Source organism: Montipora foliosa, chromosome 10 (genome assembly GCF_036669935.1).
Source record: "Montipora foliosa isolate CH-2021 chromosome 10, ASM3666993v2, whole genome shotgun sequence".
NCBI lineage: Eukaryota > Metazoa > Cnidaria > Anthozoa > Scleractinia > Acroporidae > Montipora > Montipora foliosa.
This window is the reverse complement of record NC_090878.1, coordinates 9,599,431-9,618,510: the sequence shown is the minus strand read 5'-3', so window position 1 is coordinate 9,618,510 and position 19,080 is coordinate 9,599,431. Positions and strand designations below refer to the sequence as shown.

General features: G+C 39.7%; 2 protein-coding genes across 3 annotated transcripts in view; one reads left to right on the top strand and one right to left on the bottom strand.

Annotated features, from left to right (window-relative positions):
* Positions 1-1,903, bottom strand: part of LOC137974004 (DNA excision repair protein ERCC-6-like 2) — a 59,259-nt gene extending 57,356 nt beyond the window's left edge. For both annotated transcript variants that reach the window (XR_011117367.1, XM_068820919.1), the window contains exon 1: positions 1,574-1,903. Coding sequence is in view for 1 of the 2 variants with exons in the window: in XM_068820919.1 (XP_068677020.1) it covers positions 1,574-1,674 (101 nt within the window). In the remaining variant the exon portion in view is untranslated. The remainder of the gene's footprint in view (positions 1-1,573) is intronic.
* Positions 1,904-11,771: 9,868 nt separating this feature from the next.
* LOC137974009 (uncharacterized) lies at positions 11,772-16,877 on the top strand. Its single transcript, XM_068820927.1, has 3 exons — positions 11,772-12,177; positions 12,572-13,225; positions 13,410-16,877. The coding sequence occupies exons 1-3, from the start codon at positions 11,931-11,933 to the stop codon at positions 14,558-14,560; spliced, it is 2,052 nt and encodes a 683-aa protein (XP_068677028.1). The 5' UTR covers positions 11,772-11,930; the 3' UTR covers positions 14,561-16,877.
* Positions 16,878-19,080: the final 2,203 nt, after the last annotated feature.

The following is a 19,080-nucleotide window of genomic DNA, read 5'->3' as shown; positions in this document are numbered from 1 at the left end:
TAAGATACCAAAACACATATCTGTGAAGGTAATGAAGCATTTAAAGGACAACACATCACTTTTTGTGCTTGACTGGTTTACAAAGAAATTTGACAGCTTTTGTTTCATTGGTATGTACAGCAAGTGCAGGGCAGCAAGGCATATACCAGCCAGGTATGTACAGCAAACTAAACCAGTGTTATTACACACAAATTAACAATATCAGGCCTAAATTAAACCTAAAAAAGGTTTAGGGTTAGATTAAGGAAATTCAAGCTAAATTAAAGTGCTAGTGTGAAATCATTGGCTTAAAACTTGGGTCACTTAGTGTTTAGTGAACATACAGTGGTTTTGAAATCCAAATCTAAAAACCAACCTTAGGGCCTACGGTTAGCCAAATTGAGGGTTTGGTTACTTTCAAAAAGGTAAAACAATGACTTGCAACCAGTGACCTGTCGAATGTGACCTGTGTTTTAGACCCGCTGCTAACAGTAGGATGGAAAAAGATGGACCACACTTAATGAAACACTAAACAACCAGAGCTTCATTGTTCAAAGCATGATTAGCACTAACCAATGTTTATTGGTCTCGAAACCTATAGGTTGTCATGGTAATCAGCAATGGTCAGCACAAACCAAGCTCCAAGCAACCCAGGCCTGGCCTGACATTAAAGTGCCTATCACCTCAAAACACTTTCCTACTTTCTTTATTCTCTGAAATGGTCCCAGATACATTGTGGTGTTTTTGGAACCTTTTGATCGAAATTTCACTTTTTAATTGGCTTTAAAAGATGGGACACTGAGCAGCGAAGGGGGATGGCTTCCGGGTTGACGTCACAGACTGCTTCGCATCGAGACAATTAGTCAAAAACAGCAATGAAAATTAATTTGTTACATCAACCCAGTATCAAACCCATTCCCTTAATTGGAGAACAAAGTGTCTTATAATTTGCATCTATGCCAAGTCTCCAGCTTTCGGCTGGAGACTCCAGCTTTCAGACTCAATCTACAGCTCTGCAGCCGAGCAAGCAAAATCTCCAGCTGAGCTTGGGTTAACAAATTTTGTAATACATATATCATACAAAATTATTGTTCCACAAATGTAAAACTGTTCATGATCTAAGAAATTGTGAAATCAACAAGAAATCAGCAGCAAATTGACGAGAAATCAAGAAATTCTAGACCCCAGAGCCCTTTTCTTCTCACTGCTCGTGTCTATTTACCCGAAGTGACTTGGTAAAATGTGTCATTAAATTACCTCAGAATGCAGGAAAAGTGATCTAGGAGAACTCAGATAAATTTTTCCTGGTGGTGGGGGGGGGAATGCCCCCTGACCCTCAAGAAAAGTTCGCGCCTTTGGCGCTCGCTCGGATTAGGCGCTCCATTAAATCTTCAGCGAGCCTCTCCCTGGCCTACAACTTGGCATCTATGAATTTGTTTCAGCACCAAATTCGTATGCACAATAATTAACGGATAATTAAGTATAAATATTGAAAAAAAAAATTATTATTGTTGGTGTATTTTTTAATACAATTAAATTTGGCCATTAATAAGAATTAGTGATAACATCACAACGTACTCTGCACAAAGCTTACCATGTTAATTGACCCACACACGCAACCTCTGCAGAAATTTTCTCCTCTTCATCTTCTGTAGCATCATCATCAGTCGGGTAATCGTTGCAGTTCATTCTCATAGACCGCGACTATGCATTTATTTGTTTTCGAATAAGGCAGGTATAAACTATATCACGTTTTCCAAACCTGCGCAAATTTCTACAATATACTTTGATCCAATTGTAAGACAGCACCGCGAGACACTTAAAAGACATTCTTCCTTCTACAAAGGTTGATTGAAAAACAGCGGGAAATGAAGATTTCGCCATGAAAAACTGAGAGAAAGAAAAACTATGCACGGAGCCAGTGCTGGAGCCATGTTGTAAAACCACAGGTTCACCAATCATTTTCTCCACAGGTACACCAGATTTTCTCAGTTACTGTGACATTCGTGGGTAACGTCTGATCTACCTGCACTGTAACCCATCATTAAATTATTATTTTCGATCTAAACTCCATTTTTGCCACATCGGAGGCTTTTCTGCAACTTGACAAAGCAATACGATTTAGACACCAAATGGGAACCCAATAAGTCGCGGGTGGTATTGTTACGGCATTGAACTTGACATAAAGTGAACTGAACTGGGCCGAGCTGAACTTGACAAGGTAGTCAGTGCTCAGTGAGCAAAACGTTTGAGTTAACAAAGGATTTCTACTTGGTCAGTTGGGCCTTTGAGAAGGAAGTTTGGAAGTTCGCAAACAAGGCCTTTTGAAAGTCGAAAACGTTCATTCAAATGCTGAAAAGGAAAGTTCAAGTTTTCTAAATAGTGGTTCGCATTAACAACAGGGAAAGAAGTGCAGAACGAATTTACACGCAAAGGAAATTCGAATTCGCAAAATCGGCGGAAATGTCAAAAAGGACAGGTCCAAAGTCAATTTTTAAGTTCTAATTTACAAATGACTACATGACGAAGAAAGAAGTCGAAAGGGTGTTTTCAATCAGAATTCTGAAGAAGAATGGTGCCAAACAGAGTCAACCAGTAAGAGTATACACAACAATAATCAGGCCAATTGTACAATACAGAGTGCCTGCTTGGCAAAACGCACCTGACGTACTCCCTAAAAGGATCGAGAAAATGCAGGAGAGGGCTCTACCAACAATCTTTCCAGACTCTACGTACCCGGATGCTCTAATACTTGCTGGCCTGACCACTCTAAAGGGAAGAAGGGTCACACTATGCCAAACCTACTAGCAAAGGATTCAGTTCAGCCCTATTAGCTTCCTTCTCCCAAGAGTACAAGAACCTACTCATTCCTACCAGCTAAGGTCAGGGAGCACGACAACAAGGATAATATCTGGGAACAAACAATCTACCAATACAAAGCGGATGGACCTATTTTTAAGTTAGATTCTAAATATAATATTTATCCTTTTGGAATTTTTTTCTTTTCATATATCCTATATGTAATAACTTTTATTAATTTTTTTAATGATGTAAATAACCTCTGTAATTTAGCTTTGCCTACCAAAGAGACAATAAACGGTCAGTTATTTTATTGGCATGTCCAATCAGCATTGCAAACGGAAGGTCGATTAGTCCTGTTCGCAGGCGATCGACCTTTTCCGGCTCTCAACCTGCCCTTTCCGACAGTCGTACGTTCCTCGTCGACATGCTGCGTGTCGTTATCAGTCGTTGTCAATCGTTATCCAAAATGGTAGATCGAGTCCGAAAGGGTATACCGAATTTCGAAAAGGGCAGCTCAGATGTTGAAATAGTCGAGGCAGACATCCAGAAACACTGCTATGAATTTAGAAAGCACCTTCATTCTAAGACTGTGACTATAAACATTGGGTTTCTAGTAAATTGTGGGTAACGAAAGTTACTGTGTTTGAAAACGCATAGTCGTGGTATTTCGACCAGCGGATCCCTTGAACCGGTGTCCGAGCGAATTTGAACCTCCTTAGACTTGGACCCACGCCTAATTTAGTCCCCTTCGCAGATTTGGACCCCCCGCTACAGTTTATTCAACTGTTTATCGAGGCAGAGTACGATTCTGACCGATGCCATAAAGCATAAATCTTTGAGAAAAAGACTTAGATTACTTAATTATTCAACAAAGCTTGTTTAAATTTGAACTCCTTTCTGACAGAAGATTTTAAGCCTGATTTAAAAATCACGCACTAAGAACTTGTTGAATTGAGGTGTTGATTTTCTAATAAGGAGAAAAAGAAAAGTCAGGCTTAAGCTGTGGCCATTTCGTAAGGTTTTGTTTCTTTTTTGTTTCTTTCTTCCTTCCATTTGATAGTTTGAATAGGGGCGCTTTCACAAAGGAGGAGCCACTTTTGAAGTAACACCACTTTGTTGGAAAACCAATGGTCAGAAGTTTACTTGATTACAAGGACAATTAAACTTTTCCAGTCATGAATTCTCGTATTAATGTTCGATATATAAGTAGAAGCTGAGCAAAGTTAGACTTGAGTTTCAGTAAAGTTTTTTTTACAACTACTTGAAAACAATTTACAAAGGAATTTTATTACCTTAATCAAAAGAACGCTTATTTTCAGGGGAGTCCAAATCCGCGAAAGGGGTCCATATCTGCTAGCGGATCTGGGGCCCGTTTCTCAAAAGTCCCGATAACTTTTCGGGGCCGAAAAGCCATTTGTAAAACTGCCAACCGCTTGTTTTGGAAAGCCGATCTTTTTACATGTTTTCAAGGCAACAAAAAGAAACATGACTGTGAAGTTTGACGACTTAAATCCTATCCATTCTTGAGTTACAAAGGGAATTTTGACACCCGAAAATGGCCCGTAAAGTTTCGGAACTTTCGAGAAACGGGCCCCTGGACCCGGGAGTCCAAGTCCGCTGTGACACCTACACCAAGTGCTCGAAATTAGGTATCAGATTTCAGTCTTACTTTGACACGCGGTGCGGGAAAGAAGTATCTACCCATAGACCATACGTGACAGGATGTTTCTCCATCGGACTTGTAGTAAGATATCAGTTTTCCAATATATATCACACAATGAAGTCATCTTCTTCTCCATATGGTAAGTAATTGCGCGCGCAACACGATGTTTGCGCATGCGAATTTCCCGATATACAAAAACTACTTTTAAACTGATTTTACATTTTTTTTCAGAAAAGTGACCTTGAGAAGTATATTCTTTTCACCCTCGTACTGCAATTTGGCATAAACAATACGATAAACTATGTATCAGAGACAGCCAGGGCGTGCTTCTAACGAGGATTTTATCGAGCATCATAGATAAAGGCTGCACTTAAATATAGGTACGCATTGCGTACATGTGGGTAGTGCTATATATGACAGAACGTGGTACACGTTTGGATGCGATTATTCCAAGGAAGAGGAAGATTGCTGTTGTGTGTACCGTCGCTGGTTGTCGTTGACGTGGCTTGTCGCCAAGATGACAACCGCAGTTTAAATCCAGGCTCAACACCTTTCTACGTTTATTAGAGTTGGCCACAAGTTATGGAATTCTCTTCCAGTAAACTTGCGCTCTCTACATAGAATGTCTCAATAGAAAACTCCACCAAATTTAACTTGGATCACTAAACAAAGAAGATGATTTTCTCTTAAAATCCATTCTTAAAATAAGTTCCGAATTTATGGAACCTAATGAACACTACAATAAGTTTTTGTTCTAGTAAATGCCTTGTTCCTGTAGTTTAATTAATTCAGCTCAACTTAATGTTGTTATTATTTTCTTTTCGTGTTAGTTTGTTTTGGAAATCCTGCTGTATTTATCTTATTGCTCTACTACTTTCTTGTGGCAACTGTACTTCAAACTTTTTGTATACTTTATAATAAATAATAATGATAATGACGATGATGAGTTCATCGTAAAAAAAGCGAAGAATGTATCCCAAAAAATGGAGAAAGCAGCTCTTTACAACCTCTAATTTCATTGGATCCCTTTCGCGCGCAGCAATATTGTATTTAGGTTAGGGTCCGTCGTTGATTGGTGGTTTGTTTTGGTCCATTGTTTTCTGAGCCAATCCCGAGAGCCGTTGTAATAGCTGCGTACTGACCCGAAAAATGCCTTGGGTCCCTCCTTCTCGTCGTTTCAGATACTTCTCTGGGATTCTTTTTTTACATCGTAAGTTCATTCAGTTCGTTGTTTGGAGTCTGAAATACTTATAGGAGATAGACGAGAATGATTAGAAGAATATCATTTTCGAGCCACTGTGATCGTATGTTCACTTGAATTATAAACATTCAACTTTGTGTGAATCACGTCTGAACAAAACGGGTTTCCGATATCTTTTGCGCTCACAAGTAAGGGCACCCAATGTAAGCAATGAAAACGCTTGTGAATGGGAAGTAGAAAGAACAACCCCTTCTTTACACAAAACAAAATTTTATTCAACACTTTGTTGTAAAAAGTGTCTTCAGCGTTCAATATAATTTTCGAAGCAGTCAGAGTGTTACATTCGTAAGACAAATGTGCAAGTTTTGAGTACACAGAGTGGAATGTATTGCGCGTGAGAAAAGCATAGGAGTAACACTTTGAGGCTCAACTGAAAAAGAAAATGATGCTGCCATAGCAACCCCATTTGATTAATAATGTTATCCACTATTTTCGAGGCGAAATGCGTTAATGATTTGTTAAGTTTAACTTTAATTGTTTTCCTTCCAAATGCACTGCATTAGGAGTGAAAATAATTGTTAAGGGGGTGTCTTCTCGACCAGCTTAGACAAAAAATAAAGAAAGAACACAGATTTCATTGTGCTTTGAATTAAACACAACAAGGAAAATACATTTTGAGTACGCTTGGAAAAGAGTCTGGAACTTAATGCAAAGTAACCGTTTTATCTTCGTTTCCGTGATCATTTTGTTTCAACTTCACTAAGAAATTCTGTATTTATACAAACGCAAGGAATGTTTTCTTAACTTCGGCTACAGACAAAACATTATCTCAAAATCAACTTTAATTACCCTGATTAAAATTAATGAATCCTAATAATAAAATCCATATAACTGCACGAGGCTGAATTGTTTCAAGCGAAACGTGCCTGAAAGTGATGACTGCATTTATGCCACTCGAGTGCTTCTGAAAAAAAAATTGTTCACTCGAGATACGTCATTTTGTACCACACTAAGACTGCCTCTCAGAAAACTGAATTTTTTTTCAAAATATTTACATAAAAAAGGTTATCAATGAAAACATCACACTGCTTTTGGCACAGACGACATTTATTAACGATTATCACTTGAAATTGAAAGAAGTGGACGGTTCGCTGCTCTTGATTAATATAAAAGAGGCGGTGAAACTGTGCCTTAATGCATATAATTGCTTTTCATTTATCAAGAAGCTCAGCTCCTTGCGGCTTCACTAACTCCATTCAAAACCGCACGCAATTGTTACCACATCAGCGGACACAGTAAAAACTGCAAAAATCGTTCGACTTTGATTGTGTGGACCGCTCGAATAGGCTGGCATCACAACCTGTCTTGCACAGAACTGGGAAGCTTAACAGTTTTGCATATTCATACTGATCCGCTTTTCAAGATATCAAGCGAAATTAGTAATGAACGGCACTGTCATACACCCGAGCAGTAAAGTAACCATTGCCTTTACATTTATCGATGCAAAAGACCAACCAAAGGAAAAGGAAAACACAATTGAAGGAAACAAGACAAATCCTAAACGACTGAGCGCCAAAGAAGACCAAATCCATATCGGGAAGACGGATGGAAGACCTTCGCTCATCTCGCGGCGAACGAGCTCATTGCTAAGCTTGAACATCGAGGGACTTTTGGTCGTACCTGAGTATGAAAAGCGACTAAGGAGAAAGTCATACGGCGGACGAGAATCTGTGGACAAAGAAGGAAAAGAAGCTGATGTTGACCCATCGGATGGAATGCTGACTACATCGCTGTGTACAACAGAACTTTAACTGGTTGTCGTTTAACATCAAAGAACCTATCAGTGCAAATTGTGTTCAAAAAAGGTAGTTTCTCTGGAAAGGAAAAGTAAAGAATTGTTTAAGTCTTCATTTCCGCTTTGGTCATGCTATAGGATTTTCTACTATAGATCAATGAAGATAGATAACGCCGCGCTGAGGACTTGTTTGGATCAATGTTAAGGGTGCAAAATGCCGCTGATAAAAATGCTTATGGAGATAAAAATACTCAGTATTGAAGAAATGGATGGCGGTGTGCTAAAGGAGAGGTGAAGCACTTCTGACACTGGAAAGCTTGGCATGGTTCTAACCAGGCCAGATCATCTGAAGGAAGCAGAAATCTCAACACAGGCCTAAAAAGGCAAGCAATGGCTACAAGACGGCGAAATCTCGGATGCCTGCAAACTGAAATTTGATGATGATAAGGATTGAAGAACACTTAAAAGGTCTTAAAACTCTTTTGACTACTGCTTTTTCAACTGTTCACTGCCTTGAATCATCCTCAGCCTCTGACAGATGACTTTTCGGAAAAACCCATTCGGTGGGATAACAGTGAAGGAAAAATTATGAACACATCGTGTTGTTTTGAGAAATTCACAGATGATTGACAAATAGCTAATTGCCTTAGACGTCAGGCTTGATTTGTGCCCGTTGATTTCTTTTCTCAATTTATTGGTGAAATGAGAATGTTACTTTAAATGTTTGCTATTTTAGTGCTTTCCCGTGCTCGAGGTCTCATCATAGTATCGCTTTAAGCTACTGTCCCAATTTAAAAATGCACAGTAAGAGTTTCTGGCTACGAAAGTGCATCAGCAGGCCCCGATAGCCATCCCTCACGCGTGCCCCAGTCTTTCTTTAGGTGACACCCTGCTATGCAAGCGTTCTAACAACGTTCCGCCTGTCCGAATAGCTGCTTTGACTCACTTACTGCCGGTGCTCTTCATCAAAGATTCAATTAATTTTAGAATCCATAGTTGCTAGAGTTTGGAAAGATTCCTGTGTTTACTGGTCGGTCCAGTTCTGCCGAACAAGTCGATGCCAGTCGTTACACTTTGCGTCAAGAAACAAAGCTATTTAGTCCATGATTGTTCTTATTAAGTGAATAACTCGCAGGAAACAGCTAGAATCTTCAAATACACTTCTCTTAGCCTCGATGTGTGAGAAATGAAACTGGATCATGGAATGGAAGAAATTTTGGTCCACAATGGCAAATGCAACTGGAATCACAACTACCAGTTCATTGCTGGTCAGCTGCAGTGCTACTCTATAGCATTCTGTTTGCCTACTTTAAACTCTCGACTGTCAACCGAGTCGTAAAAACTAAGAAAAACAAACATGTACAACACGTGCCTGTGTACATGTACGCGTTCTACGCAAACCGAGTGTGCCCACTGAGTGCGAATTGTTTCCCAATGGCAATAAATTAGAAGTAAAAGAATATTTCTCATCAGGGGGTGATAATTAATGTGTTAAAAACAATGGAAAACCCCTCATAAAGTTCTTAAGCCCAGCATAAACAGTTTCAACTACATTTAGATATCAATATTTGTTGACTTAATCAGCTGTTTTCTGCTGGTGTATTTTATAATATGAATTCGAAGACTCTGTTTTTGCGAAAGCCGAGTGTATTTCCCTAGTTCCGCATAACATCTTCTTAAACACGGTCACGTCTGTATGGAAACCCAGTGACAATCGGTCTGATATAACGGAATACTGCACATCCATATTGACTCTGTTTTGATCTTAAAAAAATAAACTTAAATTGACAAGCAGTAAAAAGTTAACTTCATCCAAGCTTTCGAAATGGTTTCTTCAGGCATAAACATTTTACATTAATTTGGATACCGATATTTGTTAACTTAATCGGCTGTTTTCTGACAGCTCTTTTATTTTATCTCGGCTGGGATTGAAGTCTCTTTGGTTACGAAAGCCGAGTGTATTTCCTTAGTTCCGCATACCACCATCTTGAACATGGTCACGTCTAAACTCAATGACAATCGGTCTGGTATCACGGAATACTTCACATCCATATTGGCTCTGTTTTCATCTTTAAAAAAGTCGTCTCTAGTCATGTCCCACATTTTACCGCTAGAAAATCGACGAATTGACACACGGTAAAATGTTACTCATCCAAGCTGCCGATATTATTTCTTCAAATAAAGACCTTTTGTTGACAAGTGATTGATTTAACTTGCGACATAATGAGAGGTGCATCCGATTTGCAAACTCATTAAACATTTCCTCTTCAGATATTATGGAATTCGTTGTTGTTGTTTTTTTTCGATCGTGCTATCCAAAGATAAGACACAATGGCGACAACGGTTCTAGGCGATTCTTAGAGGTCACATGAACGGATGACTCCGCAGCAACCAAATGCAATTGTGTTCATTTGTTTACTTATTTGTTATCAATTTGTTATGTGCAAATAAGGGAACGAACAAGGAAGTTAACAATTACGATCAATTACATATATGCCAAGAAACTACCATGCTTATGAAAATTTAAAATTCATATTAACACCTAATGACGACAGATATCACAATCAAATCGCGACGGAATATTACAAGATACCTATATTACAACAGACGCAACAACTCCTAACATTGTTAGGACGTACAGTGTATTATGGGAAGGATACTTGTTTTTAACATGATGTAGCTATCTCCATGGAGACCATATGCAATGCGCGTGCGTGGCCCCATTAAACGCGCGCGTTTTTGAGACGCGGACGGGAACCGGAAGTGATCCGTTTTCCCTTTTCACGCAACCACATTTACATAGACCGAATGCATAAATGGCGGCCAAAAAATTCTTCTTTTGTTTACGTGCTAATTAGACTCACTAGCCACGCTCTCAACAACATTTCTTTTGTATTTTGTACATGCAAACGAGGTTATTGAGTCTAATTAGCGCATAAACAAAAGAATATTTTTTGGCCGCCATTTATGCATTCGGTCTATTGCCAAGTATCTTTTCTCCATTAGAGACGATTAGTATAAAAATGTTGGAGACACCACTGTCCTGGAACGCGAAATGTTCCCTTCTGGTTGCCGACCGCGTCTCAAAAACGCGCGTGCTTAATATAAGATCCCTATAGTTGGAAGAGCTGTGCAACATTGTTGGCTCTTAAGTTTGACCAGCGTCACACAACATACAACAGGGTGTGCAAACGGACGCAACATGTAACGCCCAACAATTTTAACGACAACAATAAAAGCAAGGTGGCACACGCTAACACCAACCCGGTGTGGCCAACACATCACGCATGCGCGCAACCATTTCACCCGGTTAGCGTGTGTCACCTTGCTTTTATTGTTGTCAACAATTTTATCCTGTTCCAGGCTCCAAAATAGTAGGGAAAACGAAAACTAGCAAAAAAATGATTGTAAGCATCGCTTTTAAAAATAACCCGCAATGCCAAAATGTCATCACAAGACTCAGAGTGCTTTGCTGAGACTGAGGCTGGGCTCTTACTTCAAAATGTAGTTCCTCTTCCAGTTCGTTTTTGCAGAAACTGAAGCCGCGCACTTGTTACCCTCCACTGTTAAGTACTATTGTTCGTGTCTCTGATTGGACGAACGATGTATTTTTATAGTCGTTTGCTTTTCCGATTGGTTGATTATGTATTTCGCACGAATTTTACGCGGGGTTTTTTTTCATGTGAAATCTCAGTACGAATGAAAGTTTTCAGTTTTACCGTGATTCCATACCTACTTCGCCTCTGACCAGGATCGAGTGCAAGGCAGACCAAAGTCCACTTTTATGCCCTCGCCGTTTAAGAAGAAATTAAATATCTAGACATAATAGCCCAGCAATGCGCTACAAAAGAATCCAAAAGTGTTGTTTACTAATTTTATGGCCAACACGAGAGAGCCTTTGTAGCCTCTTGCATCTCATCTTGGTGCCTTTAAGTTTATTCATCATTTTTCGTTTGATGAGCAACATTTTTTGCACCCAACATCGCAACATCGCCTCCCTACAGCTGATTACAATACCAAACAATAGCAGGTTACGAGAGCTGCTAATTACTGCTTTGTTTTCAGCTTGGGTATAAAGCCAATCATATTATACGTTACGAGAGCTGCTACACCACTGCTCCCTACAATCCAGTTTATACTCCAGTAAAACGATTTCAGCTTCCAATGGGGTAACCAGATTACCTTGAGGAATTAAAGGTGTTGGACGAAGTGATCCCTTACTATTGCATCGAAGTGCTTCCATACAATATAAAAATCCGGCTGACCTGCGTAAATTGATATACTTCCTGTATTACAAAATCTAAAATACAACTTATCAACAAGACTGGGTATAGAGTTTCATTTCTCGACATAGTACATTTTCGAACATTTCGTTTGTTCATTGCTGCAATTCTTTCAAAAAAGGATCAGCGCGTGATTCGTAAGCCGCGAGTTTATCTTATCAAGAAAACACCAAAGTCAAAAAGTGTTGAAAAAGCCATACTAAAACCATGAAACATCAACAAGAGGAGAAGCGGACCAACAGATTTGGCAGCTTGTGTTCTGCGTCTGGTTTGCTGTTGTCTCTTGTGTGTTGCATCGCACTGATTCATGTGGAACTCAGAATACAAGAACAGCATCGACTGATATCACACTCAGTAACATCCTGTGATCAGCTCGAGACTAAAATCCTACGAAAAGTACACCAGAATTACAGAGAATGGCGAGATGATAAAGATCAATGGAGGCAAACAAAAGGTCAGTTATTCCAGGATTCTTGATATACATACGAGATTTTTAAAGGTATCACTGTTACTTAGTCCTGGTTTTAATTGTGAAAGCAGTTCAATATTTATAAATTTGCACCGTTTATGCCATTCAAATTCACTGGAGATAAATCAAACATAAAGTCTGTTTACTGTCAGCCGTAGCTTAGAAAAAAGCTGACATTATCATGTATCGTGGCTTTTAGCTTTGAATCATGTAACTTTTAATACTCATTTGCCCTACTAGGACAGGCATGTCAAAATTCCCTGTGGAATATTCTCAGTAGCAACCAGTAAGGTGGCGAGTATTCACTGTAGTTCCTGAATTGAGCCATAAATGCATTTGTTCAAGAAAATTCTTGATATCAATTTCATGTCTTCATAAGGTCATCAACACACCTGGTCCAGACAAACACGAGCTTCACCCGAACAGTCACTACTGAAATCGGACCAATCAGCCTTTGATGTAAAACTGCTGATCAAACAAGAGCTTCAAACACTGCAAAACCAAATTTGTGCCAAAGGTGAAACTCTCTGCCTATCAGGACAAAAAGGAAATAGTGGGAAACGAGGAAGACCGGGAATCCAGGGTAGACCAGGACCCCCTGGGAGACCCGGGCTACAGGGACCTCCTGGTAAACACGGCCCAGTTGGACCTCAAGGATTGATAGGCATGAAAGGGGATATGGGAATTCCGGGTAGTACTGGTCCCGCGGGACCAACCGGCCCGCCAGGACGAAAGGGTGCTAAAGGTGAACCGGGCCAGTCCATCTCGGCTCCTTCTCTGCTTCAGCCTCCAACAGAAACCACGATCAATGAAAGTCAAACAGTCATTTTGAAATGCACACCTAATGGAAACCCATTACCGAAAGTCACGTGGTCTAAGCTGAATTCATCACTTCCGCCTGGACGACACGTGATTGAAGCCAGCGGTGCTCTAATTCTGAGGGATGTTAGACCACGAGACCAAGGAGTTTATAGCTGCAGAGCAGAAAACTTGTTGGGAAGCGCTAATGCTACAGCTAAACTGACTGTTCACTGTAAGTTGCCTTGGTCATTTATTTTTCGTCACTTTTTTTCAGGTGCTAATTCATTTCAAATCTTGAGTAAAAATCAATGCTAGAAAAATAAAGCACTTCAAAAGTTGCTTTTTAATGCATGCGAAATTTGCATCAAGCAAGCAAAATTATTAGTCCAGTAACTTGATTGTTCCCTTTTTGACAGTCGTCCCTCGGCTTTTCTTGCCATCCACCGAAATATTGGCGGAAGACGAACAAAATGTCACCATCCCCTGCAATGCTACTGGTCAGCCGCAGCCAAGAGTCACTTGGTCCAAAGCATTTGGTGACTTGCCAGTCGGGAAAACAAAAGTGACGAAGGGAAACTTAATAATATACAATGTGGCAAAGAAAGATAGAGGTACATACATTTGTAAAGCGGTGAATATTCTAGGATCGACGACAGCAGTGGCTCAACTCACAGTATTTTCTCGTCTGCGTTTTAAAGTCCGTCCTCCAAAAGACGTAACACCAGTGATTGGTTACAGCGTCCATCTTCCCTGTGTGGCCGAGAGCGACATGAAAACCATGTTTACTTGGACGAAGGATGCCAAGCGTTCACTTCCTCTTGATTCAAATGTGTTATTGAATGGAACACTGGTTCTTCAAAATGTTAAAAAATCTCACCAAGGAACTTACACCTGCAGAGTAACTAATTCACTGACTAGGACAGCAATAGAAGCTAACGTGAAACTCAACACTCCTGTTGATGCGACATCCTGCTCTGTAATACGGAAGTACGTCACCATCCTAAGCGGAAATTACGTCATTGATCCAGATGCTCCAGGAGGTCTGGAACCATTTACAGTGTACTGCGACATGACAGACAAGAATGGTGTTGGCGTGACAGTCATCAGTCACGACAGTGAAAGCAGAACCTATGTCAAAGGTTATGGACGTCCAGGTAGCTATTCACGTGACATTCATTATACAGGAGCAAGTTTTTCTCAGCTAGCGAGTCTCACCAGAGTCTCTTCACATTGCGAACAGTTTATTAAGTATGAATGTCATGATTCAAGGTTGCTTTACAACAACAATCCATTGGGATGGTGGGTGTCACGTGATTCTGTGAAGATGACGTACTGGGGCGGGGCATCTGTTCATGGTAAGTGCGCATGCGGGATGACCAACTCTTGTGCAAACCCCAGTTACGGTTGCAACTGCGATAAAAACGATTATGTATGGCGTGAAGACAGCGGTCTCCTCAATGACAAGACACGCCTTCCAGTCAAACAACTCAGGTTTGGGGATACCAGCGCAAGTAACAACCAAGGTTACCATACACTTGGTAAACTGAAGTGCTACGGCTCAGTGTGAACTTGGGAAAGACAATGAATGTCACAGCCGATGTTCATGAAATAATTTACACTAACTTTACATATTCAATCTTGCCTGATCTATATCTATATAGGAGCACAACAAAGTAAAACGTAAATTCAAAAAAATTTGAGTATTCCAACCCAGAGGTCAAATGAGACAAAGGTTATCCCATGAGCGAAACGAGCAAGTTTTGGGAGGCGTTGCTTTTGCCTTATTTGATACTGTGTGATACATCGTTACAAATTGATGCCATGACAGAACCAGATGTTGAATAATTTTTGATCTCCATTGTACTTGACAATGATTTTTGGGATTCGCGAAGTGATTTTATCAAAGTAAAACATCAAATCATACCGGGACATAAGCAAAATTTAACTAAAACTTGTTTTTTACTTTTCCAATTCATCAATTGAAATAAGGGGTCATTCCTACTTGTTTTTTACTTTTCCAATTCAATTGAAATAAGGGGTCATTCCTCTCTTTATGAATCTAAAGAAAATAAGAGGAGTATAAAATCATTCAACCTACAGCTTAAGTTTGCCGCTACGTTTCGCGGGAGCATCCATGAGGGAGACACCGAACAAAAGTGGTGGTTTTTTTTCCTGTGAAAAGGGTTATTTAATGTCTATTCCTGAAATATCAATTCACTATAATTTTCTTGTCTGTCATGAGGTGTGTTTTAAAAGTTTTTCGGCACAAAATGGAGGGGCTAAAATAATACCACTAATGAAGGTGATAAAATGAAAGATTTGCGAGCTCATTTTGAAGAACAATTGTTCTTATCTTTTTCTATGGGCCGCATACTTGGACCATCGGACCATCGAAGTATCGATATTACAAGAAAACCGGATAATCATTCCTTTTTTGAATAAACACCATTTGATTGGAAATGAAAACAATTCAATACATAGATGTTCTAATTAATACGTTCCTAGTAAAACACTTAGTTATAAAAACAAGCGATAAAAAAGAAGAACGACGTTTCTACCGTTCTACGCATTTTCAAGTTCAAGTTCATGGATAAATATTCCTCAAGTATACTATATCTGAAACAAAGGAATGAAATGTAAAGAGCTCAATATTTACAAACGAACAACAAGAAATAACAGAATGCGAAAATGAAGAGCAAATAAGGGGTGAAACTTGAAGAATGAAAACTATGAGAAGTGTTAAGCAAACAACTTTATAATACTGTAGTCAAATCAAATCATATTGGTTTTTGAGGAGAGGGGACAACCGGAGTACCCGGAATAAAACCTCTCGGAGAACAGTCGAGAACCAACAAACTCAACCCACATATGACGCCGGATTTGGTAAGTGAACCCGGGCCACATTAATGGGAGGCGAGTGCTCTTTCACAGAGGTCATATATGACACGACAAGTGGTTTTACGAGGGATAAAAAAGCTAAATGTAGTAGAAAAATGGAGGGAACAAGGCAAAAATCGTTGTTTTCCGTGAAAGTACAACTATTAAACTTGCCAAAAGTACTGATTCAATAAAAACAAACTTTTCGTCATTTTTTGCCTCTCGAGGCACGGGCTTTTGACGCATTCATTCTATTTGACACAACCCTGAATCTTTCTTTCTTTTTCTTTTCATCGATCACTGATTGTACAATCTGAACGAGATGAAATGACCGCGAAATTTTTCCAAAGTTATGTTGTGGTTGCTTTAGCCGTCGTCTTTCCGATTTCTGGTTCTTATTCGGCAACGATTTGTAACGGTGTATGCTCACGTTGACCATAGTTGGCTAACAAAGTCAGTCTGATCGTGTGTTTTTTATTGTAAATAGTTTTCCATCAAAATTTGAGAGTGTATCTTAACGCTTCCTCTAAGTGAGGCTGAGCATCGCAGTTATGAACAACGCAGGCTTCGTTTGCTATATAGTTGCAAATGAAGACAGCGAAAAAATCGCAGTTCATCATCAGTTCTCATTGGTCTCAGTTTTGTGCCATTTGCGAAACAAAACAAACTCACCTGCAGAAAACAGGTCTCCTGATTGTAAAAAAACAACAACCACGACACTTCGTACCTAGAGTTTTTTAAGGACGAAGGTTGTTCTCTAAGAAAATAATGTCCCTTTTCACTGTAGTAAGACACAGTTATTCTGGTATTACACGAATTATGGCAGACAATCTACGTGTGAACTCGGTACCCTCTTGCGCACGTCGAGTCTTGAATGGAGGAGGAATAATAAATTTCGTTTAACCAACAGAGGATCAGACAAGTTAGAAGAGAGTCTTATGTGAAATTTTCTCATGCAACCCAGTTTGATAAGAAATAAAGTATGAGCACGAAATTAGAGTGCAGAGGCAGCGTTTGTACTTTCAAAGTTGTATATTCAGTGTTTTCATATTGATGGTTTGTATCTGACGACACGGTGGCGATATTGGTGTACAGAACAATGAAGTAAAATGTCTTTTGGGAATTTGACTCTATTATTATGCAAAACTTGTGAGGCCATTTTATAATGTTTTGTCAGCACACCAACAAGGTCGTCTTATCACGTGGATGCAAACCTGGAGTTCATATATACTGTTATTGGTTTCTGCAATCGTTAGAACTGATTTCATCAAATCATGATTGCAATACATATGTCTGGTATATATGCTATATCATAAAACCTTCGTCTTTCTTGCACGCAAGAACTCGCCGAGCATTCTTTTGCTGGTTAGAACACAGGTAACCCAGGCTCACTGTGTGCGTCACGTAGGTATTAAAATATAGAGAACATATGAGGCGAAGTTTAGGTCTGAAAATTTGCTAGAAAATGGTAATCAAAATCGATAAAACTTACCATGTGGTGAGCTGTTGTTGTCTTTAATACGTACACGAAGTTTCGGGGAAAATGGTCCCCGTTCACCTTCCTTCATAATATAGTGACATGGTAGGAGACGGAAGCCAGCGTCGGGACTCCGATCGACCCAAAACAAGCACGATTTTTTCCGCGAAAATCAAATCCAGTCGCTAAATAAACACGCCAGGTTCGTGGAATAGGAATTTCTCTAAACCATGAATCCACTGAAGCATCTCCAAATTGCTCACTGAGTTTTGTTTTTAGCAATTTGGGATTCCCCTCCCTCGAGGGAGACTTATTATACTCGTCACCAGGCGTCCAGAGTTCAGTGCCATTTTGAATTGGGCACTTCGTGAGTACCACGCTTTCTGGCCGCCATTTTAGCAGGTTAACTTACAAGTTTTACGGAGTCTGGTGGCTCCGCGTTGCTACCTGGAGATGCTTCAGTGGATTCATGGTTTAGAGAAATTCCTATTCCACGAACCTGGCGTGTTTATTTAGCGACTGGATTTGATTTTCGCGGAAAAAATCGTGCTTGTTTTGGGTCGATCGGAGTCCCGACGCTGGCTTCCGTCTCCTACCTTGTCACTATATTATGAAGGAAGGTGAACGGGGACCATTTTCCCCGAAACTTCGTGTACGTATTAAAGACAACAACAGCTCACCACATGGTAAGTTTTATCGATTTTGATTACCATTTTCTAGCAAATTTTCAGACCTAAACTTCGCCTCATATGTTCTCTATATTTTAATACCTACGTGACGCACACAGTGAGCCTGGGTTACCTGTGGTTAGAAATCCACTGAATTGGCGAGCTATGTAAAATGTTTCCCGATATTGAAAGGCTTAGGGTATAACATGACCAATTATTTAAAAAATCCTACCAGTTTCTCTGTGAACTTGTCGGATTCATCTGCATCTATCCTCAGTGACAACAGCAGCCGGATTTGGCAACACCAAATCTTTTGTCCGAGAACACCCATTGTGAACAATCTCATTTACATTCCGTTTGAACTTTCTCCCTGGGGAAAATAAAAACACTGGGAATTTTATTCATGACGTTGCTTTTTTTTTCGACAGAGTGCTGTTCAACTAAGCTTTCTGTGTGACAAAAACATTATCAATAAATGGCTGGTTAACAATAAATAGTAATTTTCTTGAAGATCAAGGAGCAACCGACATTGTACCTTCTTTTCTTCCTTCCCTACTAATTATAACATCGGTTTTCTAAATGATATCAACCTTATTCCCCCGCTCCCAATCCAACACAATATGGAGCTTAATTAAGCAACGACGATGGCAAAGGCCACGGAAACGTCACAAAACAAGGATATTATTGGTTAATAAAGGAAAAATTGTCGTGCTGCACGTGCGACACGCATTTCAGTACAGTCCTGTGCCATACTATGCAAAACAACCACGTGACATGACCAATTCAATGAACCGTTCATTTTCTACCTTTTCCTTGAAATCGTTTGTACCAATTCAATTGTGTGATAGTCCACCCTTATTATATGCTCAACAGAATATCGCGTTTCTTATTGGTCAATGACGAATGCATAAATGATTCATAGAGCGCAAAACGGAAGTTGCCCTAGAAACAAAGCGATGGAGTAATTTTGTTGAGTATAATAGATGGTTTTCACGTTACTTCATTGCCGCCCTGTTTGTGGACCAAAACAAAAGATCTCAATGCAATAGCCCAGCTGCTGCAAGT